This window comes from Trypanosoma brucei, chromosome 7 (assembly GCF_000210295.1).
Source record: "Trypanosoma brucei gambiense DAL972 chromosome 7, complete sequence".
In the NCBI taxonomy this organism is placed as follows: domain Eukaryota; phylum Euglenozoa; class Kinetoplastea; order Trypanosomatida; family Trypanosomatidae; genus Trypanosoma; species Trypanosoma brucei.
This window is the reverse complement of record NC_026740.1, coordinates 1,728,636-1,754,542: the sequence shown is the minus strand read 5'-3', so window position 1 is coordinate 1,754,542 and position 25,907 is coordinate 1,728,636. Positions and strand designations below refer to the sequence as shown.

Here is a 25,907-nt window from a genome sequence, read left to right as displayed (position 1 = left end):
TTTTTTTTTTTTTAAATTTAAATTTTATTTTATTTTGCTGCACTCATGTGCTTTACGCGCGCTTGTGGCATCTGACGACTTCACTTCAATCACGGAGGCGATTAGTTAGCCGTTACTCGTTCTTATATTATTTTTACCTCTTATTATTATTATTATTATTTTTGTTTGTGCGTTCAGCATTATTTAGTACGGCTTCTTTCCCTGGGATGGAACTCACTGCCGTTTCCAGCACTTCTTTTACTTCTTTTCTTTTTTACTTTTTGTTTTTTTGTTTTTTCCCCTTATCTTCTTTAATGTGTGATAATACCCGTCCTGAGGCGGTATGTGATGTTGAATTTTTATTATATCATATAATATAATATGTTTTATATGATAGGTGTTATATAAACGAGTATTTTTTTTTTTAAATGTTTGTACTAATATTTATTTGACTATTTTTTTTTGTGTGCAGATGGACAATGTCAAAGAATGTGGATGTAGCATTTTTGTTTCTTTTTTTTATTAATTTTGCGCGCTCGCTTTATTTTTATTATTACCATGTTTTTTTTTTTTTTTGTAAAAAAAAATATTTTGTTCTCTACCGTTTCCCAAGTTGTATTTTTCTATTTTCGTGAATTTATTTCTTTCGGTCCCTTTGTCTACTGCCATTGCAACACGAAAAAAAAATCTAAATAAATAAATATATTTATATTATTTGTGTTCATTTGCATGACAACTACGAAGGTTATGGAAGATAAAACAAAACAAAACAGGAAAGGGGAATGTAAAATTTGATATTGGAAATGTGTGAGGGATGTGACGGCTGGACACTGCAAAGCAAAATTTCAGTACCGTCTCCATTCACATGCGAAACTGAGAGTGCGAAGGGTGAGGATGAGGGTAAATTAGTTTTAATTATTTTTCTTTTTGTGTTGATGTTGCCATTGATCCGCTAATTATTTTAATTTATTTGTAGTTAATAATAATAATAATTATTATTATTATTATTTTACTTTAAAATTAATTACCTACCTTTGGAATGATTTAGTTTTCTTTTTTGTCGCTGTGTTTTGTTTTGTTTTATGTATTTGACAGCGAGTGTGTTGTGACGTAAACGCTCGTGTTGTGACTATCTTTAACCTTCCCTTCTCTTTCTCTACTTCCGTATTTTCTCGTCACTTGTGTTTTTTACACCTGCCATTTCCCTTGTCTTCCTTTTTTCTTTGTTTCTTTGTTTTTTTGTGTTTTTTTTTTCACAGTTGGAGCAAGTGCCTTTGATTGTTATTTTTTTTATTTTTGTTTTTCCTTTACTGAAGAGGAAGTGCAAGTATATATAAATGAATATATATTTAATTTATTTAATTTAATTAATGTATATATTTGCATGTGAAACCCCTCTTCCCTAACCCCCCCTCGACAAATGAATGAATAAATAAATGAGTTTCCCCCCCTTATTCCCGATATCGGGTATATCATTTGACCTGAGGAGCCGCAAAAGAAACGCGCTGAATGCGTTGCGGTTTATTTATTTCCCTCCCTCCCACCTAATGAATTTTTTTTTTCTCCATCCATCCTCCCTTTTATCCCTTTTTAGTTGCCCTATTTCTCAGATTTGCCAATGCATTTTTTTGGGACATTATGTTGTGCCGTCTTTTTACGGGTAGTTTCTTAGTCTCAAAATTAATTCTGCCTTCTTTGCCCCTACTTACCTTTTAACTTTCCATTTATTTATTTACTTATTTTTTTTAACACCTCTGATCCATTTAGTGGGGAAGTGGCAGACGCATCGACAAGGAGGAGAGGGAGCGCATTAGGGGAGAAAGAAAGAAAGAAAAAAAACAAAGCAAAGGAACAGGGCGAAGGGGGAAAAAAAAGAAAGCAGTTAAATACAGAGCGAAGCCACGAAGAGGGAAGAAGGAACCCGAAAGCATTGAAAGGAAGAAGAAGAGTGTGTGCGCTCCAGTAAGACTGAGGGTACCATACGTGAAAGTCTGCGTCATTTGTTTCGAGACTAAAAAACATCAAAGTATTTAAAACGACAAAAGCAGCAGCAACAGCGAAAGGCGTATTGTTAAGTAAGCAATTTGGTTACTATGCGGTCACAGGTACGTGTTATTATTCGTACAAAACCTACTGATACGGTGGCTAGCGCCTTCCGCATATTACCCAATAATGTTGTGTCTGTTTCCCGACCGATGGGAGTGGGAGCACGAGGCCCAACAGCCACGAAAGCGGGCATCAATAGAGCTGAAACTGCTGTCAAGGAGGAAACACTCACCTTCTCAGCCGCTGCAGTGCTTCATAACGCATCTCAGGAGTCAGTTTACAATACCGCTGTATCAGATCTGATTGATTCCGTACTACAGGGTTACAGCTGCACGCTGCTTTGTTACGGACAGTGCGGGGCGGGGAAAACTTACACCATGTTTGGAACCGACACCTTCTCCACACGTGGATGTGTGCAGCGGGCGATTGAGGTCCTCTTCGAAGCGATACGCACCTCCACCGACCGAAGGTACACCGTCAAGGTAACTTTTGTGGAGGTGTACAATGAACAGGTGTTTGACCTGTTGGGAAAAGGCCCGTCCGCGTCGGAGACGGCAGTTGCAACCAAGCGGCCCGGCCGTGACAAAAACGTTGATGGCGGTTTCAACAGGCAACGCACAGGTTCTCCCAACTATGATGTAGCGAACGTGCCCTCCAATTCCAAAGGCGATGGTAAAGCCACTGTAACCATTAGCGGTGAGGGGACTGTTGTGCTTCGTGGGGTTGACGAACGGCAGTGCCCAACGGAGGCGGATGCGGTGGCTGCCGTCTCTGAAGGGGTTGGGCGTCGCCTGACTGGTGCCAATGCACTCAACCGTGAAAGTTCCCGTTCACACGCTGTGCTCACGGTTTATGTTACAAGCACGAGTCTGTTGGACAGCGATGCAGTTACTCTTGTTTCACGGATGAGTTTTGTTGATTTTGCCGGAAGTGAGAGGACGCACGCCACCAGCACAGAGGCGGAGAAACAGGAAGCCCACATGATCAACCGGTCGCTCATTATGCTAGAGCAGGTGATACTTGCTGTGTCGTCTGCGCGGTCTCGGCACGTCCCTTTTAGACAAAGTAAGTTGACGATGCTACTGAAGGATTCGTTGGGGGGTGGGACTATGACGACAATTATCGCGAACGTTTGGCCACAACATGAGCATATGGAAGCGACACTCGCTACCCTGAACTTTGCTAAGCGTTTGATGCGTGTGGAATCCAATCCCACCCCGAATGTGGCGTTAGACCCTGAGGCCCAAATCCGTGTACTGCAGAAGCAGGTGAACAGTCTCAAGTCGGAGCTTCGCATGCAGGATCAGTTCGCGGGTCGAGTGGCGATCCCAACGGCTCCACTTGAAAGTGACGAGATTAATGGAGCTCGGGATATTGTGATGGCGTACGTGGAGGGATCCATACCCCAAATACGTGTCTCATGCGTGCGTGAAATGTATGCATGTTTTTCCGTATTCAAGACGCTGCTGTTAGATATGGAATCGCAGCTCCGTACCGCGGAACGGTCGGCGTCTCCGCCACCCACAAGCTCCCAGAGGGCTCAGCAGAGGACGAAAAACGTCGCCAGACCAACTGGCTCACAGGAGCCGAAGGAAACCCCACGACATGTAAATAGTACCATGGATGCCAGTGTTGGTGTGAGTGTTGGTACAGCGGAAAGGGCCAGTACTGCTCTAGGAGATATGTTTCAGCAACAGCAACTGCTGCAGCAGCAGCAACAACTACCACAACCATTACAGTTACCATATCAGCAACAACAGCATCACCAGAGTATCACTAGCCCCCGGGATACATTTATGCCTTCCACCATGCGCCCCGGCGACAGGCGCATTTCAGGTGCGGCAGCTGCAGCAGGAAGGACACTAACTCCTGTTACCAGTGCATCTGCTGCCGCGTCGGATTTTCCCGGTGGCTCAAATACTACTCACCGGTTCAAATTAAATGCGTCCTCGGAGTCCGCGTCAATGTTAGAAAGGGATCTTGGGAAGGACCGTTCTCGGCCACATGGTGGACGAGGTTCTGCAATTGAAACCCGGCTTGAGCCTGGCGTCGCACCGACTGCTGGCTTTGTCGGTCCTTCCTCACCGGCGCCTGGTGGCAAATCTTTAGTGCGGTTGGAAAGTATAACACGCGACAAGCGTGCGGCTTTTGAAATATACAAACAAACCCCATCGGGCATATGCCACGTTCAGGCCATAAACTCAGCGCAAGAGAAACTCGCCCGCAAGAACGACGAGATGCACCGCCTTCGGCAGAAGGTTAAGGATGTTCAGGTAGTTATGGAAAGGTACGGAAACTTTGACCCGAAGAGGGAGAACGCCGGGCCCGGCGGTGGTCATTTGCCGTTTATTGTCCCCAACGGGAGTCCTACACAACATGTTTTTAATGAAACAACTGCTGGCGAAACGGGAGCTGAGGCCATGGCATCGGCTACCGACAGCCCCGGACGTCCCACTGATGCATTAGACACGTCAGAGTTAGAGCAATTAATCAATATGAAACCCGAGGAGAGGAAGTTGCACTTGCGGCATGTTACCACCGCGCTGACCCGAGCGAAGACGGAGCAAAGTCTATTAACATCCCAACTTGATCGACTTCGTGAAGAATTTATGAACAACTTTAATTACTGGCATCAAATGAGCTTACAGTCGTTAGTGGCACAACAGGTGGATAAGGCAACGATTCCCATGCTCAAAGTGGATACCATTCCCAGCACGCGGTGACCAGCGAGTAATAGGGATATGAACTGGTGATGTGGAGACCACAACAAGGTTCATGATACAATGGAGTCGTGACGTTTGGTGCATTTTAGAGTCCAACATTGCGGCTTCCAACGAAGCAAAGAAACGCATAAATGAGAAGACGTCGCCACAAAAATGTAACATACATCCTTATTCCCCTGCATATATATATATATATATGTGTGTGTGTGTGTGTGGTGTTCCTGCTCCGGTGTGAGATGTGGCGATGGAATTTAGAGGGGAGAGGGAAATGTTCACACTGTTTACTATTAGTATCGGCTCACGATTTTTAGAAATTTCACGTGAGCTTTGCAAAAAATAAAAATAAAAGAAAAGAAAAGTTCCGAGGAAAAGTAGCTTACAGTCGTCAGTCGACGGAAGTGTAGGGAATGCGCAAAGGAAAAAAAAAGAGAGGTGAAGAGGAGGGAAGGGAGTTTCTGCACATGGAATCGCGCATGTCAGTGAAGAAGAGGATATGTAAAGAGGTTGTGGTAGGGGGAAGGGAAAGAGACATGATTAGTGTTTCGTTCATACCAGAGGTTTGCACATGTTGTCATGCATACACGTGTGTGTGTGTGTGTGCATATGTATATTCATTTGTGTTAATGTGTTTCTATTAGTGAGTATTGAAAGGAAGGATGCATGTGTTGAGAAACTCTAGCGGTGATGATTGTGGGAGTTGCGGTCTCAACTGGTCAGAGAGGTTGGAGAGGGGAGTGGTGGCGGTGGTGGAAGGGAGAGGCGTTTCGTTTGTTAGGTCGAAGTAATAATGTTTTTAAGGACTTCATTCGATCCTCAACTTACCTTTCTTTCCTTCCCAATCTTTTTGTTTCCGCCTGTTGCCCGTGTTTGTACTTATAGCATTACCTCACGTTACCTGCTCTTCCCTTTCTTCTGCACATGTCAACGTTTCCTTTCGTTGTTTGGATTGTTATATGCTTTTTATTGATGGTACAAGCATACTTTCCACCTGTGCACCGCCTTTCCCCACCACCTTGTGCCACCGTGCTTGAGTTACCCAGTTTCCCTTTTTCTCTTTGCCCCTCACTTTTTTCTTTTTGTTGTATTATATATATATATATGGTTCCTTCACTCCGTTGTCTTTCCAAAGAAATTATAAGTTTCCTCATTCCTTTGCACCTCTCCGTCTGGGGCTTACATATATGCATATATGTTTCTTTATGACTGTGCGCATAACATGCTGTTTTCCGCGTTTGTGAACTTTTCTTCGGTACGCTGTTCATTTCTTTCCCATTTTTACTTCTGGTACACTTTCTACAATCGCATACGCGTGGCTGTACGTGCGTACGTATTTATAAACTGCACGCCACTGTACGAGCAAGGTACTGGTTGGTGGTTTTATCGGTTTCTGAAGGCTAAGAAGGGGACTTTAAAAAGGAGCGAAAGAGGGAAGTAGAGGACCGAGTTGTTTAGTGTGGGCGAGGCTAAGCTTTTACCACTGCGGCGGATCGGTGGAAGGAAAGAGTAAATCAAGGGGAGAAGCAGACATTAGAGGTTTGAGAGGCGCCCACGTCTTCACGCAACAAGGTTAGAAACATTAAGGATGGACGTCACGCCTGTGGTTGCAAGGGAGATTGTTCGCCGTTTTGGCAAACTGACGGCTGGAGGTTCTTCCATGTCCCTCACGACGGAGCTCGCCTCTTTTGTCCTGCGCTTGCAGTTGCGCAACTCCCCCTTCCGTGACGCGAAGGGCGATGTCGAGATGACGCCGGAAGCAATCGAAACCATGGTGGAAGATGTTGCAAATTTTCTCGTTACCTGTTCGGAGGATTTGATGGCGACCCTCTCACTCCAGTGCCGAACACTATCACTCCCCACGAAGTTGAAGGCCAAGCGTCATAAAGAGCGGGTGAAGTTTGAGACAGTCACGTTGAAGCTCCTTACCTCTCTGTGTGATAATTCGGAGCGTTTGCCGGAGGAGCTTCTGGGTGAAATGACATTCTTTATTTTGCACTGTTATGGGCAAGCGGAAGAGAGTCAGTCGAATCTTCCGGCGCGGAAGGAGACGGCGTTGGTGCTCACCGCGGTGCTCCCCAAATCGCAAGTCCCCGCGTTTGCGAGTCAGCCACCTGAAGAGAAAAAACGACAACTTCAGGAACTTCGTCGCATTGTGTGGGGTATACGGCTTCATAACGTGGCCTGCGGTAAGAGTGTTGGCACAGGCATCACTCCACCAAGGGATAAAGCAGAGTTACTGATGTCATCTCTGCGGGAACATATAGAAAAAGAACTAGAGGAGGCCATTTCAGCGTGCGCCAGGTACGTGGCTGTGCTGCGCTCCCCCTCAACGCCTGTTGAAGGATCGATGCGTGAGGCGATCTGTGCAGAGTATCACCGACAACTTCAGTTATTGTTAAACATACGTATGGCCAAGCAACAGCTAGATACCCTTAACAACCAAATATTTGGTGAGTTGCTTCCATCATACGAAGCGGCGTTGGAAGCTGTTAAAGACGTTCTTGGCACAAGGTCCATGCGTTCTGATGGAGTTTCTCTACGGAAGAATGTTTCAAAAGCTACGGTGTACCCCAAGTTTATCGAGCTTGCTGAAGTGTATGAGGAGGCGCAGCGCAGTTTTCAATCATTTGAAGATATCAAGGCCCTGATGACTCTCTCTCTCTCACTAGGCAAGGTGTCAAATTCGTCGCTTCCACCTACACTTTTACAGGAGGCTATCAACCTTGAAAAAGAGGACGGTCCGGCGGATCGATGCTCCACAGAGGCACGGTTCGAATCTATTGTAACTGCCTCTTTACCCACCAAATTAGACAGAGTTTTTTACGCTCGAGACGCTGAGACACTGCGCGCTCGCTCTGCAGTCTGTGCTTTGAATGGCATGTGCCCTGTAACTCTTCTAGAGGACGGTCTCTGTGTCGAGGGCCGTGTAGGTTCTAGGGACCCCGCTTTCCCGGGATTCGTAATGCGTTCCGAGGTAGATAACGAGAGGGTGGAGTGGTACGCATTTCAAACAGCCTCAAAGTTGTTAAGGTTCGCAGCCTCATCCCAACGATTTGTTGACCACGCAAAGACCTTAGTGAAGTCTAACATGGTGATGGTTGGGTTGTTTGGTTTGGTGGATCTTTTGCCGCGTGAGCTGTACATTGAGGGCACGCGTCGATATGAGCATCAACAGGAGGAAGCACTAGCTGCTCGCCAGACCGTTAGCACGCAGACCGGCCAGATTGATTCTTACATTGACCGCAACTACCGTTGGAATGAATGGGATCTACGGCGGCAGGCGCTGAAACTTGTGAATCTGCTTGACATGCGGACTCACTCAACCCAAACGATTGCCTCCCACTTCAGGAGGGATAACGCGACGCAGTGTAGGCCGCCCAGAGACGACTCAACGCAGACAATGCAAGATATCGCCGTGCAACCCCCAAGGACGGTACAGTACTTAAAGGGGCTTCGTGGCACCAAAACATCAGCAATCGAGACGGTACAGAAGACCTTCCTGTATTAAAGGGTTTGGGTCTAGCCTCGTGTGTAAGCATATGTCTGAACAAACATACAAACATATATATATATATATATATGCGTCTCTACATGGTTGTGTTTTTGTCTCCGTAGCATGGAGGGATGACTGTACAATTTTCATCTTTTCCACCATGATGGCATTGTTACTTTATCATGGTGAGGAGTTATGTAATACACTACAGGAGGAAGCAAAAAAAAAAAAAAGAAACTAATTTGAGGGCTGTCAAGGGCGTCTTCAACATGTGAGAGGAGGGGGCAAAATGAGAGGTAATGCTCGTTGGAATCCGGGGGAAAGAATTTGGGGGCATGTTTGTAGAGGGTTCGTGCATTTATTACATTTGTTACATTTGTCTGTTTTGAGTATTAGAGATGAAACAAGGTGCGGAGGAGAAGGGCCACAAGAAAAACCAGGAACCCTTTCCTGACACTTTGTGCTGATTCACCACGACGCGTTCACTGTGTGTAACTTGCACTGCCTTTTTTACTCCCGTTTCCCCTGCTTGCTTTTCTTCGCAAGCGTGTGTTCGATCGCTGATGCCTTCGCTTTGCTTTGTAACAAGCAAAGATGTATACTTTGTGTTGCCGTCTGCTTCATCTTCAGCTGTTTTTGTTCTAAGTACAATCTGAATACGTGTATTTGTGATTGTGTGGGAGTGCGCTTACTTCGCAGATGTGCCCTCCCTTTCCCCTGAGGTCTTTGGCGAAATCACTCTAGAAAGGGGGAAAAATAAATATTACAGTTTTGGCTTTCTTTTGTTGCAACCGCTGTGCCAGAACGTATATTGGAATCTTCACTCTCTGATAAATCGAGCCACCACCGAAATTATTGGCCATGCCAGCAGAGACCATTGAGCAGCGGCTTGTGAATCGCTTCATGCGATACTCTGCCATAAGCAGTCAAAGCAACGCCTCCTTTGCAGGGAAGTCCTTACCGACATCCCCTGGGCAGCAGGAACTCGCTGAGCTGATTGCTGGAGAACTGCGAGATGTGGGTTTGGAGGATGTATTGTGTGACAACCACGCCACAGTAACAGCGATTAAACGGGGCACTGTGAAGGATTGCCCAACTATCGGTTTCATTGTTCATCTCGACACAGTTGATGTTGGTCTCAGCCCGGTTGTACGGGCGCAGAAGCTGCATTACGACGGGGGTGACGTTTGCCTCAACAAGGAAAAGGATATTTGGTTACGGGTGACAGAGCACCCAGAAATTGAGGCCTACGTTGGACAGGATATTTTGTTTGGCGATGGTACCAGCGTGCTTGGGGCGGATGACAAAGCAGCAATCACGGTGGTCATGGAAATGATCACAGGGTTGCAGCCGAACGATGAACATGGTGATATTGTTGTATGTTGTGTGCCTGATGAGGAGATTGGCCTCTTGGGTCCGAAGAATCTCGATCTAAAGGCTCGTTTTGATGTGGACTTTGCGTATACGATCGATTGCTGTGAGTTGGGTGAAGTTGTTTATGAGAACTTTAATGCGGCGGCAGCGCGTATCACTTTCACTGGCGTCACGGCTCACCCCATGTCTGCGAAGGGTGTGCTGGTGAATCCGCTACTCATGGCGATGGATTACATTGCGCAGTTTGACCGCAACGAAACACCCGAGTGCACGGCGGGGCGTGATGGCTATTGGTGGTTTTCTGATATATACGCCAACCAGAATGAGGCGGTATTGGATGTCAAAATACGCGAGTTTGATGCAGTCAGGTTTGAAGCACGCAAACAACAGCTTCTTTCGGTTGCGGAGTCCATTCGGCTGTGCTACCCAACTGGTGGTGTGGAGCTAAGCATTTCAGAGCAGTACCGCAACATTGCCAACTTTTTGGGTGACGATCGCTCTGCAGTGGACCTTCTGTTCGATGCGTTGCGCAGCGTTGGTGTGCAGCCAAAAGTAACACCGATGCGTGGCGGGACCGATGGAGCTGTTTTGTCTTCCCGGGGTGTTGTGACCCCAAATTACTTTACAGGGGCACACAACTTCCACTCGAAGTTTGAGTTTCTTCCCATTCCGTCGTTTGTCAAGTCATATGAGGTCACGCGGCAGTTGGCACTATTGGCCACGAAGCTACCCAAGCTGCGGAAACGGTGAAGACCGCCATTAGTTTCTTTTTTAGTTCCCCTACATGCCTTCCGTTCATTTGTATATATATATATATACGTGTCTGGAGATTTATATTTGAACATGGTGGTTGGTTGGCAGGGAGCAATGTTTTCGTTTTCTCATTCCTCTTTCGTGGTGTTGTTTTCTGTAGTATTATTACCGGTATTATCATTTTGCTATCGTTTCCGCGTTCATAATAGGTTCTGTTGTAGTTTTCATGTTTCTCCGAGCCTGCCGCCACTTTCTTAACTCGGATTCCGCGCCAATATTTTTTACGCTTTTGGTTCCACCTTTATTTGTTTACTCCCTTAATTTTTCACGGCCACCACTTTCTTTCCACTGGGCATGTCTTTTTTTTTTTTACGTTTACATTGTTGTTCTGTTGCGCGGCCCGTGTGTCTTCATCCCTCTGGAGTACCATTCAGCGAAACGGATTCAACGTGCTTAATTTCTTTCGTTTTCTCCCATTGTTCTTCTGTTCTGATCGTTTTGCTGCTCCTGTTTGTCTTTTCCTCACTTTTGTTGTACAAAAGAGCGGGCATCGGGCCTAGAAGGGAGCACAACAAGTAACAAGAGGGAAAGCATAAGCAACCACGGCGGCATCAAGGGAGGGAAAACAAGGGAACACAGGCACAAAAAAAGAAAAGGGAACGATATTAAAAGTTGGCTATGAAAGGGCCAACCGACAACGTGGCGGAATCAAACATCTCGCTGCAGTCTCTTACACCTCTTGGTGTTAAACAACTCTCCAGGAAGGAGAAGCGCGAGCTCCTCCAGCTGCACCGAGAAAAGGAAACGCGAAACTCAAATGTCGTCCTTCTGCTAGGAACTGACCTGCTCGCTGGCGGTACTAGTGGCATTGGTTCACAAGAGCTTTTCTGCATTTACGAGCAGATTCTCATTGCAGCACTGGACTGCGGAAGGGTAGACACCAGCCGGCAATACCTCTCGCTGCTTCAAAAGCAATTTGGCAAGCAGTCGGTACGCGTGCGGCGCCTGGAAGGCCTGTGCTTAGAGGCAGAGGGTCGTGCAGAGGAGGCGGAAGGTCACTATCGCGCGTTACTTAAGGACTTTCCAAGTGATGATTTCCCCGTGAAGCGACTGTCCACTATGCTAAAGAGTGAAGGAAAGTATCACAAGGCTATCGAGGTGCTGGAGAAGCAGCTAGTCTACACGGATGTTAACGATGAGAAACATACGTTTCTCGAGTTGCACGGCGGTAACTGTCTCAGCGTGTATCGTGAGCTTTCAAACTTGCACTACCTGTGCGAAAACTATACCAAGGCCCTACACCATGCCAATGAGGCCATGCTGCTTAGCAGTAGTTGTTATCTCTCTCATACGCGCCTCGCTGAGTTGTATTACATGGCGGGCGATCACAGGCACAGTCTTGTAGAGTACGCGCAGTCGCTTCGGTTGAATGACCATCCCAACAACAGTCGCGCAGCGTATGGACTGTGGGTTGTAGCGAATGAGATCATACGACAGAGCAAGTCGTCTACAGCATCTCGTGTGGGGGATGAGCAAAAGGAGGAAGCCGTATCGCTTCGTGCCTGGGCGGAAAAGAAACTTGTAGATATGTACAAGGGTAGTCCAATGCTATCGGCACTGGAGGCGATGCTACATCGTGATGATTAAGTGCTTAGTGGTCGCAACGCTGTACTGTATGCCCTGCCAGCTGCTTCTCAGCAGAACGGGTTGGGATGGGCGAAAGAAGCGTGTGCGTGTGTGGGTAATCTGATTTGGGGGAGAGGACTGGATAAACACAGCTGGAGGTACCCGAATTCAGAATAGGGTTAATTAAGCAGGGGGGGGGGGGTTGAAACAAGGATGAAGTCGGGTGTCTGAGATTGGAAGCGCCTCGTCACTGAAAGGCTGGTGATGAGATCAGAAGGAGAGAGAGAGGAAAATAGAGCTGAGGATGACCGAAAGAAAAGGAGATAAATGGTAAAGATTAGCAGATGCGAGGGGGATCAAGACGCGACTCTACGAGCTGGGCCGTGAGTTTCGTGTGTCGAGCCCATGTGAGGGGGAAGGTAAGACAATTAGAATAACAGAACGTGGTTTCAGGGTGTGTGCGGGGAAAGGTTTCGTTTACACATATGTATGCACGCGGGTTGGGAGTTGTATGTGTATGTGTATGGCAGAGGTGTGCCATTAACTTCCCTGTAATTACGATCAAACCATGCATCACACAAAGGGAACGAACGAAACAAGAGCGTGACACCTTGCTATGTCGTAAAGTGCTTTTGCCTTTCCCTCTAGTCTCAGCGAGGCGGTATAGGTAACAGCGACACCTTTGGGGAACCTTGAGCATAAACATCGGCGTCTGCGTAACAGGAGGAGTGAGAAAAGGATTGGGGAAAAGGGAGAAGAGATAAGGGAAGCATCGTGAGTCTACGTGTACATATACATACATGTATATTTGTATCGCGGACGAAGTGGCAGTGCAGGTAACTTTCTGCACCGGCCCTTCGCAGCCGCCGCGGAAGCGGAGGTGGTGTGGGAGAGCGATAAAGCAGAAGAGCGTAGTGTGAGTGGGGAAGAGTTTGATGAAAGGTGAAGTGGAGCAGCAGAGGTATGAGAGCAAAGCTCCACTTAGAGGAGGATGGCTACGATTTTTACGTCTTTCTCAGGGGGCTTGTGTGGTGTCCACCTTCGCTGTAAAACCTTTCATAATTTCTTCCGGCTTATTTTCATTCTCGCGCTGTCGCTCTTTCTTTTTTTTTTGTTTCTTACGATTACTTTCGTCATTGATATGCGTTTCGCCGCTCGGTTCTCCCCGTTTTATTTTCATTTTTAGGATGTTCCCCCTCTTTTCCCCCCTTTATATTCCGCTAAGTCAGTTCCCTTCATGATCGTACGCAACACAGCAAAGGAATATATGTTAGTCACTGCCGACATTAACAAACTCGTGGAGCCGCAGGGGTTCTTCATTGCTGCGATTAACGAAGTGCGAAAATGTGTTTTTACGTTTCTTTCCCACCATTACACACATGCGTATATCGGTCTATATGCGCGTGCGTGCACTTATTTTGCCCTTCCACTGCTGCGGTGATCACATCCCTATTATGTCTCTCAAACCTTTGCTTTCTCCTTTTACTCCTGTCGTACCAAAAAGACCACGTTAGCTATATATATATATATAATAGCGAGAAGGGAACCGATAAGGAGGGCCCCCATAATCCGTTGCAGGGGGTTTTGGCGCCCACAACACCATTAAGGAGGAGGAAGACGCCTCAGGGTGGAGGCGCCACCTAATCAACTGGAAATATCGCTTGGTCGGAAGACCACGCGCAGCATAGAGGGAGTAGACACTTGTTGCTATCAACGTGAAGCAGAGAGAGGGAGGGACCAATAAAGGAGAAGGAGGTACTGGCGCCATAGGGCCGTAAGCTGGTGGTACCTCTGAGCGATGAGTGGGACAAGTTCTTCACTTGGCCGTCAGTCGAGGCAGTCCCAGGACTCCCCAGGGCGTTCCACGCCCCAACCACCGTTATGTCCAGTGCCCGTACCAACTGTTAGCCAGGCCTCGAACCAATTACCATCTCCCATCGAAACCCAGGAGCCAACCCCGTCGGTCTCGGCCCCCACTGGTCGTAGGGTGGAAGAAGGCTTTAGCAACGCTGCGGCCTCAATAGCAAACAACGTACGCCAGACGGTGGAGTACCGCGCGGCGTGGGATCTGGAGCTGTGGCGTGCCATTCAGGCATCCAAGCTTCGGCAGCAGCTGGAAACACAAAAAAAGAAGGCGCTGACGGAGTTGTCACGTTTGGTTAAAACAAGGGAGCAGCAGGCGGTAGCGGGTCTCGAAATGCGGGAGCAGGAGGTTTCCCACCGGGAGCAGCGATTGGCTGAGGAGGAGAAGCAAATGGAGCGGCGGAAGTGGCGCCTCGTTGAGATGGAGAAGGATGTCCGGCTCCTGCGGCAACAGTTAGTGGACGCTCGTCGGCGTGCAGGAACGGACGCGAAGGTGGAGGTGCGACGTGCTAAAGAGGACGCAGATCACGCTATTGAGTTGCAAGAACAGCGCGTGCTAGCTGCAGAGGCACAGGCAAAACGCGCGGATGAGCGCTTACAGCAGGCGCAGAGGGACTACTTAGCACTTTCGGAGGAGTTCCACCGCTTTCGGACCCGCGAACTCACATCCCCACCTGAGAAACTCAGCACTGTCGAGGCGCGAATGCGGTCAGAGTTTGTGATGGAACAGCAAAACCTTCAGGATAGGCTAGAGCGACGGCATCAGGAGAGGTTGCAGCAGGTAGAAGACCGTTGCAGCAGGCTTCAGGAAGAGAACAGTAGACTCACTGAATTGTCTATTAGAGGAAAGGAACAGCTGCGGCGGAGTGCGGATGAGATAGATCGTCTAAAGCAGTTGAACAGGGAGTTAGAGGAGCGGCTGAGAAAGGTGGGCCAGAAGTCGTTATCCATTGATAGTGCAGCAGATGTTAAGGAAAGGAAAAGATGTCAAAGGGGCGTAGCTTCACCGAGCCTAGAGGCCCAAGCTGATCCTGATATTGCCGCCCTCGTGAGGGAAGTTGAAAGGCTCCGGAGCGAACGGCGCATTATCGTCGAGACTAGTGCCGGTGCTTTAGATGAAGACAGTGATGTGGTGCGGTCGCTGGATAAAAGAATTAATGACATATTAGATCAACTTCGAGCTCACGGCACGGTTTCGTGTTCGATCGCTGTATGATAGAAGAGATCAAAGTAACAAGAGGGGGCACGCTTCCTGTGTAGCGTTGCCGCTCACCACCTTTTCTGCATTACACCTAATGCATCCCCTTATCGTTTCAAGTTTAGGGGCACAATAGAGGTTTTTCATACACTTATATTCCTCCTTACCTCCCTTCCTCTTTTCCTTTTTTGTTTATTTTCCCCCTTTCAGGTCGCGCTACACTGCGGTGCGTGTTGCTTGATTTTGTATTATTTTCCATTGTTTCCGGATGAGGAGGTGTCGTTGAGGCCTTTTACTGCCATTAATTGTTGATTGGAGCTGCTTTTTTTTTTGCTTTTCCACATGCTACCTTTTCGCCCGCGCTCTCCTGACGCTTTCCCACAGCGTAACGGAAAGACCCAATAGGGTGTACGTATAGACGGTATAGATATTGAGCCGCTGTAAGGGCTGCGGCTGTGCCTTTTTGCTTTGGCTCGCAAGCCCAACGGGGGGATGCATCCTACTTCGTTCCCGACATCATCTTTCAAACCCGTGGCTTTTCGCCGTGGTGTACTGCCCGACGTGTATCACGCTGCCACGGGCGATCTGTTTGACCATGGCGACAGTAACCCGCATTCCATCACTGAGACACTAGCGGCAATGGAAGAGGGTCAACAACAGCACGTGGCTGCCCAACAGCAAAGGGTATGGCACTCGTACCCAACCATTCCGTATTACTCACCCATGCAAGGAATGCAGCTGGTGATTAGTGTAGATGGGGTTGGGGAGGCCTCAGCGGGCGACCCAAGTGATGCAGTGTTACTGAAGTCTCTTCCAAAGTTGCAGGAGGTTCTGCACGAAACGGTAGCGAAGCACGGTAATGTATACTATCTCAGCTCTTTGCCCGCCAACCGCAATGCACTGCTTCATCCCTACACAACAGCGGCTCCGCAAGCCGCGACGGCTGATTTAGACTACTGGCGCTACTTGCAAGGACTGCAGGATGCTTTCATGAAGCTTGTTGAACTTCGGGACGAGTGTGTTCGGGAATCCTCCCGTGACGCGTGCACACACCATATACTTTTAGTTCGTGTCGCCAGTCACCCTAGGTTGAAGGATGTTGCGTTGCTTTTGTCCGTGGAGAAATGCCGACTCTGCTTGTGCCTCAGTGCCTCGTCAAAGGTAGCGCAACAATACTTCACACAACGGGCACAAGACGTCGGCGTAGAACTTGTGTGGGTTCTCGGTTCTACACTGATTACAGAACCTGAGTGTCTGTCTATGGCAGACATAAATCCTGTTTTTGCGCTCTGGGACGTGTTCGTCAACATGCACCTTTACACGACAGTGACTGATGGAGGTGAGGCAGGGTCTGTGGGAGGCCCAAACGGTAACGCTTCCATGAAAAGCGGTGTCAACAACGTTATTAGCAGGGATGGAACAGAAGGTACACTGAGACACGTGGACATCACAGTCATGTCGTCGATACGCTTCTCTGGGTGTGACTCATATGCACCTGCACTCCGCTTGAGCGATGTAGGGCAACTATCAGGAGGTGGTAGGAGATTACTATGGGCGTTGGTGGGTTCTCTACGTGTCGTAATGCCGCATTTTGTGGCGGCATTGGTGCGTAGTCTTGTGGAGCATAGCGTGGTGGAGCGTTTCGAGCTTCGCTTTGATCATGGTTTGCCGGGTTCCGCTGCATCCGCTGGTGGTGCGTCTGAGGGTGGAGCAGCAACTGCGGGTCGTGGAGTTGTTTACGTCACGGGAGGCCGCCGCGGCATCGGAGGCCGGCGTGGCCTGCCGCATGGTCTCACTTTCCGATCATTCAGTCGTCTTAGCGCTGAGTTTTGGCTCTCTGACGAGGACCGTCGCGAATGTGGCCTCATTGTTGAGGGTGATCCGACGCCACTGGAGTGCGAGTTTGTAGTGGACTCAATCCGTTACAACCGTAAGTTGTGGGAGGAACAAGAGGAGTGTGAAGTCGGTCGGTACATGACAAATGAGAATGGGGAGCTACTGCAACCACTGCGTTGGGGTCGCTGCTTTCAAGCTGTGATTGGTGTAGAAAGGATCATAGATGAGCAAGAGGAGTGAGTCTTCCACTACGGTTGTGGTGGTAGTCTCACCGTCGTATACTTTGTCGCCCACACGCGTGTATGCATACAGAGTCATATATATGCTTTTTAGAGCCGACTCCCCTAACCTTTGTTTTTTTTTTTTTACATTTTGTTCCTCGATCCGGTGGCACCAGGTCCGCTCGTTCGTCATTGTTTCGCCTGTTTGGAGGAGGTACGTGTGTTCAAATTTGTGTTTGGTGCGTGGCCGAGAAAGTGTTTGTGGGACATTTGGTGTTAAATTCCCCCTTTCCTACTTTCATAAATATGTTTCTCTCCAGTGGACAAGAGTTACGGGAGGCGCCGTGGAAGGGAGGTGGGAAGGGAAGGCTCGAATCAAACTTATTTAACTTGTTTTTGTTTTTCTTATGAAAACAGCAGCAACAACAACACAAGTAAAGAAAATAGGGAAGGAAAGAGAAGGAAGGGAACTGTGGAGGGTATACTTTTCTGTGCAGTACCCATGGGGGCTTTGGTTTCGCAGATAAAATCCCTTCTCGGAATCCTACCGGCGGACAGAAAAATCCGCGTGCTCGTCTTAGGTTTGGATAATGCGGGGAAAACGTCTATTCTGTACCGTCTGCAACTGGGCAATGTAACGTCAACTGTACCAACAGTCGGTTTCAACCTCGAGACGCTGACGCATAAAAACATAACGTTTGAGGTATGGGACTTAGGTGGCCAGGCGAATATCCGACCTTTCTGGCGCTGTTATTTTACTGACACCGACGCTGTCATATATGTTGTGGACAGTACGGACAAGGATCGCATGGGGGTCGCAAAGCATGAGTTGTGCAACCTCCTAGACGAAGACGAGCTGCGGGGCAGTTTATTGCTCATATTTGCTAATAAGCAGGATGTGGTTGGGGCTGTAAGCGAGGCTGGTGTGGCTGAACAACTCGGCGTGGGGGCTCTTTCGTGCCGGACGTGGACAATCGTCAAGAGCAGCGCCAAGACTGGTGAGGGGATACTGGAAGGAATGGATTGGCTCTGCGATAAGCTGCGGGAGCGGGGCGTCGTCACTGCAGACTCGTGAGGGGTAGACTTTTTTTTTTTGTACGTGTGTGTGTGTTTGTTGTGTGTTGTGTGTGGTACTTACGTTACCGGGATTTGCTTGTGTTTGGAGCTTTCTCTGTTCAGTACATTGCCACCGCTTTTTCATTTCTGTATTGTTTAGCCGGTTTGCAACTGTTTGGTGTGTGCTAGGCCCCCGGTTTCTTTCTTTCCCCCCACTCCGCCCGGACTTTTTGATGTAGTTTTAGTTTGCATCTTGTCCTTATTATACTTCCATTTGTTTGTCTGTTTGATTCCTTCCTTCCTTCCTTCTTTTTTTTCTTACTTTGGAAGGAATTGCTTTTGCCCTCTCACATACGGGGTCCATTAAGCTCTTAGGGAGATAGGTGCTGAGACACTGACAAGGGAGATGAGGGGAAATGAAGGTTGTATGTGTGGTTGAATTGTAGTGGATTCGTAGAGGCGGTGATGTGTGTGTGTGTGTGATTTTGTGTCAGCAAATGGACTTTGAACGTTAATGCTATTGTGACTTAATGTTGGTTGCGCGAACAGATACTACAGAAATTCCTCTCACTGCACTGCTAAAACCACTTCCGCGAACAGACGGGTCAGCCGCGGGTCGTACTGGGCTGAGTACAAGTTCTGTCTTTACTTTGGTGGTAACCTGCTCACTTTTTTTGTATCTTTTTTTGCGGGCCTCTACAAACTTCACTCCTGTCTTCGTTTGTGACAACCTCTAATTCTCTTTCTGTCGTTGACACTTCCCATTACTGTTCCCGCACCGGTGATTCTCTCTTCCTTCTTTTATTATTATTATTATTATTTTTTTCGTTGTTCCTTCCTTCCTTCTCGCGACACACAAACACAAATATCGACGAATAACAGTTAAGTGAGGTCCCCGCGAGGTGTGTATTCGCTTAATACATCAAAAGAAAAGAAAACGTAATCAAACAAGATAATTTTAGCAAAATAAAAGGGGGAAAGGGAATAATTGTATATCTATTATCATTATTTCTGTCTATTCAGTTTACATACAGCATTTTGGAATATATATATATATATATTTACTCGTACATATTTCAGGTGTGGATATAAGCACACGCACGCATACTCCCGCGCGTGTGCATATACGAATACGACTTCCCCCTCCTTCGACTCAAGCAAATACATACACATTGACACAAACTCGTAGTGTTGTGAAAAGAACAAAGGGGAAAAATAAGGCAAAGTAAAAAAGGAGGGAGTAAAAGTTCCGGCGCGCGCGTGTGTGCGTGTGTGCGTGTGTTTGTGCAAAGGTGCAATTAACATTGCCGGTTCCGCTTCCTTCTTCGGTGCATATTCCATCCTGTTTCCCTTTTCCTCGGGTCTCTCTCTTCAGGGGCTGTCTGTTGCCAAAGATCGGCAGGGCAGTGATATCATCATCACCGTTACCATCAGCCGGGTAGTGCCACAGAGGGGGAAAAGGTGAGGGTGTGAACACAGAGAGGGTGAAAGCTGAAGGTACAGGAATATAAAGCCAAAACCAAAAAAGAAAAAAAAAACGACAAAATAAGCACGATATCAAGGGACGGAAGAGAAACAACAGGAACAGCACAAGGGACACACAACAAAGGGGCGTGAAGGCAAGGTCAGGTAGCGCAGCGTTTGTTGTGTCAGGTGTTGGTTGCCGGTTAAGCGAGCGTGCGTATATTTGTTTATACGCGCAAGTATACAAGTATACAAGTATATAAGTATACAAGTATATATATATATAGGAAGTGGTGGGCATAGTAGGACGTTCCCCCGCTTCAATAAGAAGAACATCATTTACCTCTTCTCTCTACGCGCGACTCCTCGAAAGGGGAGGGAGGGGGATATTGTTGTGTAATTCAAGCAAAGGAAAATACGAGTTAGTAGCTCAAATAAAGAAAAGAAAGAATAGGGTGAAAGTACGTGCGTGAGCGAGGTTGTGTCTGTGCTTTTTTTTGTTTTGTTTTGTACGATCACAACACCACCTTACTCAGAGAATAGAGAGGAGGAGGAGGAGAAGAACAAATAAAAGGATAGTTTTTTTTTTTAAAAAAAAGTTTTGGTTTTAACTTTCGGAATTTGTTTTTCTTTATCATACAACATCGACAAGCGGTCAAACGAACGGTAGAGCGTCTTACCAGTGAGAATTATGGACTTCCATTCGTTGCAGAGTACGTTGACGGAGGCCCGCGCATTAGCCTCTTCGTCCAAGACAGTTTCTTTTGACCATCATTACGAACTTTTGGAGGAACTTGGAAAAGGGGCGTACGGAACGGTATGGAAATGTTGCCGGCGGCACGACTCGTTGAAGCGACCGTACGGAGTAAAAATTATCAACAAGCGAGAAGCGGGAGCAAAAGGGTTGCGTAGTGTGATGGGTGAGGTTGAGACCATGAGTCTTCTCAGTCATCCAAATATTGTGCGATTAGAGGAGACGTTTCACGATGATCAAACCCTTTGGATTGTAATGGAATATATGGCTGGTGGTGAGTTGCAGCGTGCGCTGAAACGTGATGGATCATTTAGTGAAGTCCAGACTCGTCGTATTACTATGCAGCTTCTGTTTGCGTTAGAGTTCATCCACCAAAAGGGTATTGTTCATCGAGACCTTAAACCGGAGAATTGTCTTCTTTCGGAGGGTGACTTAGTGTGTAAGATATCTGACTTTGGTTTTGCCGTGCTCGTTGGCGTGGATCAGTGCCTCATGTCCTTTTGTGGCACAACGGTGTTTATGGCACCTGAGATATTCAGCGACACAAACTATGGCAAACCGGTGGACATGTGGGCATTAGGCGTAATGGTGTATCTTATGTTCACAGGTGAATATCCATTTCTGGGTCGTACGCAGAAAGAGACGACGGAGGCTATTCTGAAGGCCAATTACAACATGAAGGATGGAAAGATTAGTGAGGGGTCATCGGCTTTGCATGACTTTATATCCAAATTACTTGTGGTTGATCCGAACCGCCGGTATAGTGCACGCGAGGCTCTAAAGCACCCGTGGATCAAACTAGGTATGAACATGGAAATTCCCGATGATGAGCCGAAGGCGCCAAAGCGAAGTGGGCTACGTCCCCGTGGCGTGTTTCGCGCTCTCAGCATCGCTATTATGGCTGCCCACCGGCTGCTTTACCTGCGGTACTGCCGCATGCTCGATAGCAGTGATTGCGGAAACTGTGCAATGCTCCGCAACTTCACCTACGTGGTGTCTGGTAGGTACGAACCACCGTGTCCGTCGTTAGAGTGTAGTGGTGTATTCCTGCGTCATCCTCGCGGTTTGCCATTGTTACTCCCAATGGTGGAGGTGAGCCGAACTCTTGAGTCGTTAGATCTGAGCAACAACAACATCTTCAATCTCACGTTTCTGCAGCAACTTGTGAAGGTGGTTGGTAATCATCCGTCTTTGGTGTCACTGAACTTGTCCAACAACCCCATTCCGGCACTGGCAGGTCGTGGTCTGCTCCGTCTTGCCCGAAGCCCGCAGTCACGACTTACATATCTCGGGTTGGAGGGAACACAACTCTCTGCTGAAGCCCTTGCTCAAATCTCATCAGCACTGAAGGAGCGACTGGCCGCCGCCCCAACGTTGTGTCTTTCCATGCAGAGTTGCACAGGCCCACGCCCTTTAGAGCAGGTGAGTCCCACGCAGTCCCGATCCGCCCGCACGACCCGTTCGCGATCACAACACGGGTCGGCACACACGTCTTTAATGAATCCTTCGCGTTCCCCGCAGTCGAAGGGGCCGCGGCTTCCACCTATCAACTCCAAGCGCCGCAACGAGAGATGAATATTAAAACAACACTTGCAGATGATTGTAGTGAAATGAGATGAAGAGGAAAAGAAAAAAAGGAAAAAGGAGAAAAGGAAAGAATGTGTGTGTGTGTATGTGTGTGTGTGTGGGAGTCAATGAAAAGATATGTACGAGGTGAATGGAGCATTTTTTTTTTTTGCTGATGAAACTAAAACAAAGCATATGAAACATCACCACCACTGCCACCTAAAAGGGGGACCTCCCCCCCCCCTTCCCGTACAATTGATGCCTATGATGATGATGTCTTTTTTAGGGGAAGGAGGCGGTAGGGGAGGGGAAAAGAAAAAAAAACGTTTCAGCATGATTTAAAACGAAGGGGAAGAGGGAGGAAAGGTGAAAGGGATGTAAAGTGATGGAGAGGAAGAAAGGATGCTGAGTACAGTTTTCGTGTTCGTTTTGCACTTTGCGTATGATTTGCCTTTTTTAATGAAAGAAAAATAAAAAACGAAAATGAAAAGAAAAGAGGAACGAGAGCAAAGGTTGGATGGGAGAGCATAAGACCGCCAGAAAGGTTTAAAAACGTCCAAGATGATACGCGGGGAGAAGACAAATGATGAGATTGTGATGATTCTTTTTTTTTTGTTTTGTTTTCTGTGTGCGTTTTATGTTTATGTTTATTGTTCGTGAAATCGTTGGAGATTAGCGACAACAGGAAGGACAGAAGAAAGAAGAAGGGAAGGGAATAATATTGATGGTGATAATAATAATAATAATAAGAGTGAAACGACATTTGTGGAGGTCCTTCTTTCTTTTTTTCTCCCTTTCATTCGCTGTGTTTGCCGGTGGCGTGTGCTAATCGATTCGCTTTTTCATTCATGACGGTTGTGACGGATAGATGAGGGAGACATGCGGATCCATTTATATGTGTATTAATGAATAATTCTCACTGACTCGTCGTAACCTCTTCTTTTTATTGTCGATTTGCGCCGCTGCATCTTTTTTTCTTTTTTCTTCTGTTAAGTTTACTCTCATTTTCAACTTTTGCGGAGCTTCTCTTTCATTCGTTTTTCTATTTATTTTCCCCTTTTATTAAATTTTTTGGTCCATAGGCACACACACACACACAGACACACGTACGCCACTTTTTCAGTTTCCTCCTCCCCCGACACCCGAACGCAAGAACTTAAAGAAAAAAAAACTCTTCTTTTTAAATATAAGCAAATAAATAAATATAAATAAAATATTGTTCGTTTGTCTTTTGTTTTGGGTGCTTTCTCCTCTCGATATTCCAAACATGTAAATAAGTGAATACGTGGGCACTCGCTTCACTTTCCTTTCCCTTTACCCTTTCGTTTTTTTTGTGTTCTTACTGACTTTTTTTAAAAAAATTATCACTTTGTGTTTGGTTTGGTTTGGTTTGTTGCCGTTTCTTCTGTTTGTCACCGATTTTTTTTTTTAAATATATTTGTAGCTCTCTTCACATGTGAATATTGCCGGTGGTGCTGTTGCTGCTGTTTGTTGGTACGATTGACAGCTTTTTTTCTTTTTCTCCTTATTTTTCTTTTTCTTTTTACTTTTACGTTTTTACCTTTTCGTCTTTCCTTGCCCTTCCCATTCCTATTTACTACGATACCTTTGCTTTCCGGTTTCTTCCTTTACGTTTTTTTTTTCCTTCCCCTTCTTATTTTACTTTTTGTCATTTATTCATTCCTCTTCCACCATCCCATCCCAGCGGTATCGTTATTGTTCCTGTGTGACTGAGCGACACCACTTTTAGTTGTATCTGTTTTGTTTTGTTGCGGTTGTCTGAAGGGATGTTGGTCCCTTTCGTCCCATTTCTTAATTACGTTTCCCTCACTTATTTATTTATTTATTTATTTATTAATATTAATTAATATTTGTTGATACTGTTATTATTGTTATTATTATTATTGGTGTCACTGCGCTCATTCCTCCTTTCCCCTCTTTCGCCCCCCTTTCTTTCTTTTTCTTTCTTTTTCATTCTTTTCTGCTTCTGATTTTCATGTTGTTACTATTATTGAAATTATTTGTGTATTATGTATTTTGTACTATTGTTATTATCTATTACTTTTATTATTATTATTGGGCGCTGGTTATTGTTGTTGTGATGGTAATGGGACGGGGAATTAAAGGGGTAATTCATAATTTTTGTTTTTTTTGTTTTCACTGGTGGGGCAAACGAATGATAACAATAACAATAACAATAATAATAATAATTCGAGGTATTATCATGGATGTGTGTGTGTGTGTGTGTTTATATATATATATATATGTTTATATATATGCTGCTATGAAAGAGGATCAATATTTAAAGCGAAATGGATGAATATTTCTTATTTTTATTGTTGTTGAAACGACAACAACAAAAACAAGAAAAACGGATGCGTGAGGGGAGTGCCTATGATGGTGTTTTTTTTTTTTTTTGCGCGGATATATTTTAGCTGTGTTTGCTAACACAGGCGTATGACATCTCACACTTATTTTTTTTCTTTTTTTTCTTTTTTTTCTTTCTAAAATGTATATTTATTTACATGTATTTATGTTAATATGCTTTTTGTTGTTTTGATGTTCTTTTTCAGAAATGTGAAGAAAAACAAATATTTGTCGATGAGTTAACAACTGCTCTCGGCAATGATGCATAGGCATATAGTTGTGTGTGTTTGTGTAAAAATAAAAATAAAAATAAAAAATAAAAATAAAGAAAAGGAAGAGATGGAGAAGGAGAAAGAAAAAAGGAAAAATAAAAGATTTAGTTTAAGGAATGGAACCGTATGGGAGGTGATTTCTTTCCTTTTTTCTTTTTTTTTTTTAAGCATTAGCGCATGCGGGAGGCGGGAGGCGGGAGAGGAGGAGGAAGAGGGGAATTATATATATATATATATTTTAAAGAAAAAGAATCAAAGAAGCGTACTAATAAACAATAAAAGTAACAGAAACTGATTCTATGAAGAGTAAGTGGGGAGGAATGATTCTTTTGTTTTCGTTTATTTAATTTAATTTAAGTTTCTTTTCTTTCTTTCTTTAAAATTAGAAGCGGGGAAGTAAAATAAAATAAATATTTAAGATAAAATAAAAATGAAGTTAGTGACAGAGCCTGTAAAAGTGGAGTGAAGTTATACAATATGACATGGAAGTGAAAGAGTTAAACGGGAATAAAAAGGAAGTGAGTAAAGAACAGGAAATAACAGAGCGAGTGACGAAACATTAAAATGGAGTCGCTTCCATTCGGTCTGTTACTTTTGTTAAAATTTTCATTTTCATTTTCATTTGTTGTTGTTTTTCTTTTTTTTTTTCCCTCCTCTTTCCTTTATAAAATACTTCCATCAACTAACATCGATCTGCAACTTTGTTTTTTTGTTTCTTGTTTTTTTTTGTTTTTCCTTTTCAACGTCCTACAGACTCTGGCATGTGTGACCATACCCATGTGTGTTAGTGCGTAGTAACTCGGCGTACACATGTATACGAATATTTATGGTTTGTATAATTTATCTGATTTTATTTGACTTTGTTTGTTTGTTTGTAATTGTTTCTGTTCTTCACACTTTTTTTTCTATTTTTCTTACTGTTTTTATTTTTACCCGTCCCTTTTTCTTCTTCTTTTTTTCCTTTTTTTTCTTTCCATGAGTAGTGTTACTGACTTTTTTTTTTTGTTCCCTCCACCCTGTCCTCTGTCCCCTGTCCCCTGTCCGCTTCCGTTTTCTTCCTTCGTTAATCACTCGTTTTTTTTGTTTTCATCACCATTTCGCTTTATTTTTCATTTTACTTTTTTTTTATTTGCTGTTCAGTCGTCTTCATATATGTATGTATATGTGTGATCGAAATGCTTATAAAAATAAAAAGGTGAATGAATATATTCGAACAAAGAAAAGAGGCACATACATGTAAAGTTGTTTCCCTTTTTTTTTTGTTTGTGTATGGTGTGTTCGTGTATAAATATAAATAACTGAAAAAAATAATATATATA

At 45.6% G+C, this 25,907-nt stretch overlaps 16 protein-coding genes across 16 annotated transcripts; 13 read left to right on the top strand and 3 right to left on the bottom strand.

Moving 5' to 3' along the window:
- Nucleotides 1-2,072: 2,072 nt before the first annotated feature.
- Nucleotides 2,073-4,748, top strand: TbgDal_VII7260 (kinesin, putative; the record flags this gene model as incomplete). The annotated part of the gene is made up of 1 exon (XM_011776821.1): nucleotides 2,073-4,748. The coding sequence occupies one exon, from the start codon at nucleotides 2,073-2,075 to the stop codon at nucleotides 4,746-4,748; it is 2,676 nt and encodes an 891-aa protein (XP_011775123.1).
- Nucleotides 4,749-5,629: 881 nt separating this feature from the next.
- Nucleotides 5,630-6,010, bottom strand: TbgDal_VII7255 (hypothetical protein, unlikely; the record flags this gene model as incomplete). The annotated part of the gene is made up of 1 exon (XM_011776820.1): nucleotides 5,630-6,010. One exon carries the CDS (start codon nucleotides 6,008-6,010, stop codon nucleotides 5,630-5,632), a length of 381 nt encoding a protein of 126 aa, XP_011775122.1.
- Nucleotides 6,011-6,330: 320 nt separating this feature from the next.
- Nucleotides 6,331-8,253, top strand: TbgDal_VII7250 (hypothetical protein, conserved; the record flags this gene model as incomplete). The annotated part of the gene is made up of 1 exon (XM_011776819.1): nucleotides 6,331-8,253. The coding sequence occupies one exon, from the start codon at nucleotides 6,331-6,333 to the stop codon at nucleotides 8,251-8,253; it is 1,923 nt and encodes a 640-aa protein (XP_011775121.1).
- Nucleotides 8,254-9,099: 846 nt separating this feature from the next.
- On the top strand, nucleotides 9,100-10,362 carry TbgDal_VII7240 (peptidase t, putative; the record flags this gene model as incomplete). Its single annotated transcript, XM_011776818.1, has 1 exon — nucleotides 9,100-10,362. One exon carries the CDS (start codon nucleotides 9,100-9,102, stop codon nucleotides 10,360-10,362), a length of 1,263 nt encoding a protein of 420 aa, XP_011775120.1.
- A 681-nt stretch (nucleotides 10,363-11,043) lies between these two features.
- On the top strand, nucleotides 11,044-12,012 carry TbgDal_VII7230 (hypothetical protein, conserved; the record flags this gene model as incomplete). Its single annotated transcript, XM_011776817.1, has 1 exon — nucleotides 11,044-12,012. The coding sequence occupies one exon, from the start codon at nucleotides 11,044-11,046 to the stop codon at nucleotides 12,010-12,012; it is 969 nt and encodes a 322-aa protein (XP_011775119.1).
- Nucleotides 12,013-12,926: 914 nt separating this feature from the next.
- On the top strand, nucleotides 12,927-13,232 carry TbgDal_VII7226 (hypothetical protein, unlikely; the record flags this gene model as incomplete). Its single annotated transcript, XM_011776816.1, has 1 exon — nucleotides 12,927-13,232. The coding sequence occupies one exon, from the start codon at nucleotides 12,927-12,929 to the stop codon at nucleotides 13,230-13,232; it is 306 nt and encodes a 101-aa protein (XP_011775118.1).
- Nucleotides 13,233-13,335: 103 nt separating this feature from the next.
- On the top strand, nucleotides 13,336-13,635 carry TbgDal_VII7224 (hypothetical protein, unlikely; the record flags this gene model as incomplete). Its single annotated transcript, XM_011776815.1, has 1 exon — nucleotides 13,336-13,635. One exon carries the CDS (start codon nucleotides 13,336-13,338, stop codon nucleotides 13,633-13,635), a length of 300 nt encoding a protein of 99 aa, XP_011775117.1.
- A 154-nt stretch (nucleotides 13,636-13,789) lies between these two features.
- TbgDal_VII7220 (hypothetical protein, conserved) lies at nucleotides 13,790-15,070 on the top strand (the record flags this gene model as incomplete). The annotated part of the gene is made up of 1 exon (XM_011776814.1): nucleotides 13,790-15,070. One exon carries the CDS (start codon nucleotides 13,790-13,792, stop codon nucleotides 15,068-15,070), a length of 1,281 nt encoding a protein of 426 aa, XP_011775116.1.
- Nucleotides 15,071-15,544: 474 nt separating this feature from the next.
- TbgDal_VII7210 (hypothetical protein, conserved) lies at nucleotides 15,545-17,128 on the top strand (the record flags this gene model as incomplete). Its single annotated transcript, XM_011776813.1, has 1 exon — nucleotides 15,545-17,128. One exon carries the CDS (start codon nucleotides 15,545-15,547, stop codon nucleotides 17,126-17,128), a length of 1,584 nt encoding a protein of 527 aa, XP_011775115.1.
- Nucleotides 17,129-17,190: 62 nt separating this feature from the next.
- TbgDal_VII7205 (hypothetical protein, unlikely) lies at nucleotides 17,191-17,520 on the top strand (the record flags this gene model as incomplete). The annotated part of the gene is made up of 1 exon (XM_011776812.1): nucleotides 17,191-17,520. The coding sequence occupies one exon, from the start codon at nucleotides 17,191-17,193 to the stop codon at nucleotides 17,518-17,520; it is 330 nt and encodes a 109-aa protein (XP_011775114.1).
- Nucleotides 17,521-17,611: 91 nt separating this feature from the next.
- TbgDal_VII7200 (ADP-ribosylation factor, putative) lies at nucleotides 17,612-18,184 on the top strand (the record flags this gene model as incomplete). The annotated part of the gene is made up of 1 exon (XM_011776811.1): nucleotides 17,612-18,184. One exon carries the CDS (start codon nucleotides 17,612-17,614, stop codon nucleotides 18,182-18,184), a length of 573 nt encoding a protein of 190 aa, XP_011775113.1.
- Nucleotides 18,185-19,318: 1,134 nt separating this feature from the next.
- Nucleotides 19,319-19,930, bottom strand: TbgDal_VII7195 (hypothetical protein, unlikely; the record flags this gene model as incomplete). Its single annotated transcript, XM_011776810.1, has 1 exon — nucleotides 19,319-19,930. The coding sequence occupies one exon, from the start codon at nucleotides 19,928-19,930 to the stop codon at nucleotides 19,319-19,321; it is 612 nt and encodes a 203-aa protein (XP_011775112.1).
- Nucleotides 19,931-20,320: 390 nt separating this feature from the next.
- TbgDal_VII7190 (protein kinase, putative) lies at nucleotides 20,321-21,958 on the top strand (the record flags this gene model as incomplete). The annotated part of the gene is made up of 1 exon (XM_011776809.1): nucleotides 20,321-21,958. One exon carries the CDS (start codon nucleotides 20,321-20,323, stop codon nucleotides 21,956-21,958), a length of 1,638 nt encoding a protein of 545 aa, XP_011775111.1.
- A 319-nt stretch (nucleotides 21,959-22,277) lies between these two features.
- TbgDal_VII7186 (hypothetical protein, unlikely) lies at nucleotides 22,278-22,712 on the bottom strand (the record flags this gene model as incomplete). The annotated part of the gene is made up of 1 exon (XM_011776808.1): nucleotides 22,278-22,712. The coding sequence occupies one exon, from the start codon at nucleotides 22,710-22,712 to the stop codon at nucleotides 22,278-22,280; it is 435 nt and encodes a 144-aa protein (XP_011775110.1).
- Nucleotides 22,713-23,945: 1,233 nt separating this feature from the next.
- On the top strand, nucleotides 23,946-24,269 carry TbgDal_VII7184 (hypothetical protein, unlikely; the record flags this gene model as incomplete). Its single annotated transcript, XM_011776807.1, has 1 exon — nucleotides 23,946-24,269. The coding sequence occupies one exon, from the start codon at nucleotides 23,946-23,948 to the stop codon at nucleotides 24,267-24,269; it is 324 nt and encodes a 107-aa protein (XP_011775109.1).
- A 305-nt stretch (nucleotides 24,270-24,574) lies between these two features.
- Nucleotides 24,575-24,883, top strand: TbgDal_VII7182 (hypothetical protein, unlikely; the record flags this gene model as incomplete). Its single annotated transcript, XM_011776806.1, has 1 exon — nucleotides 24,575-24,883. The coding sequence occupies one exon, from the start codon at nucleotides 24,575-24,577 to the stop codon at nucleotides 24,881-24,883; it is 309 nt and encodes a 102-aa protein (XP_011775108.1).
- Nucleotides 24,884-25,907: the final 1,024 nt, after the last annotated feature.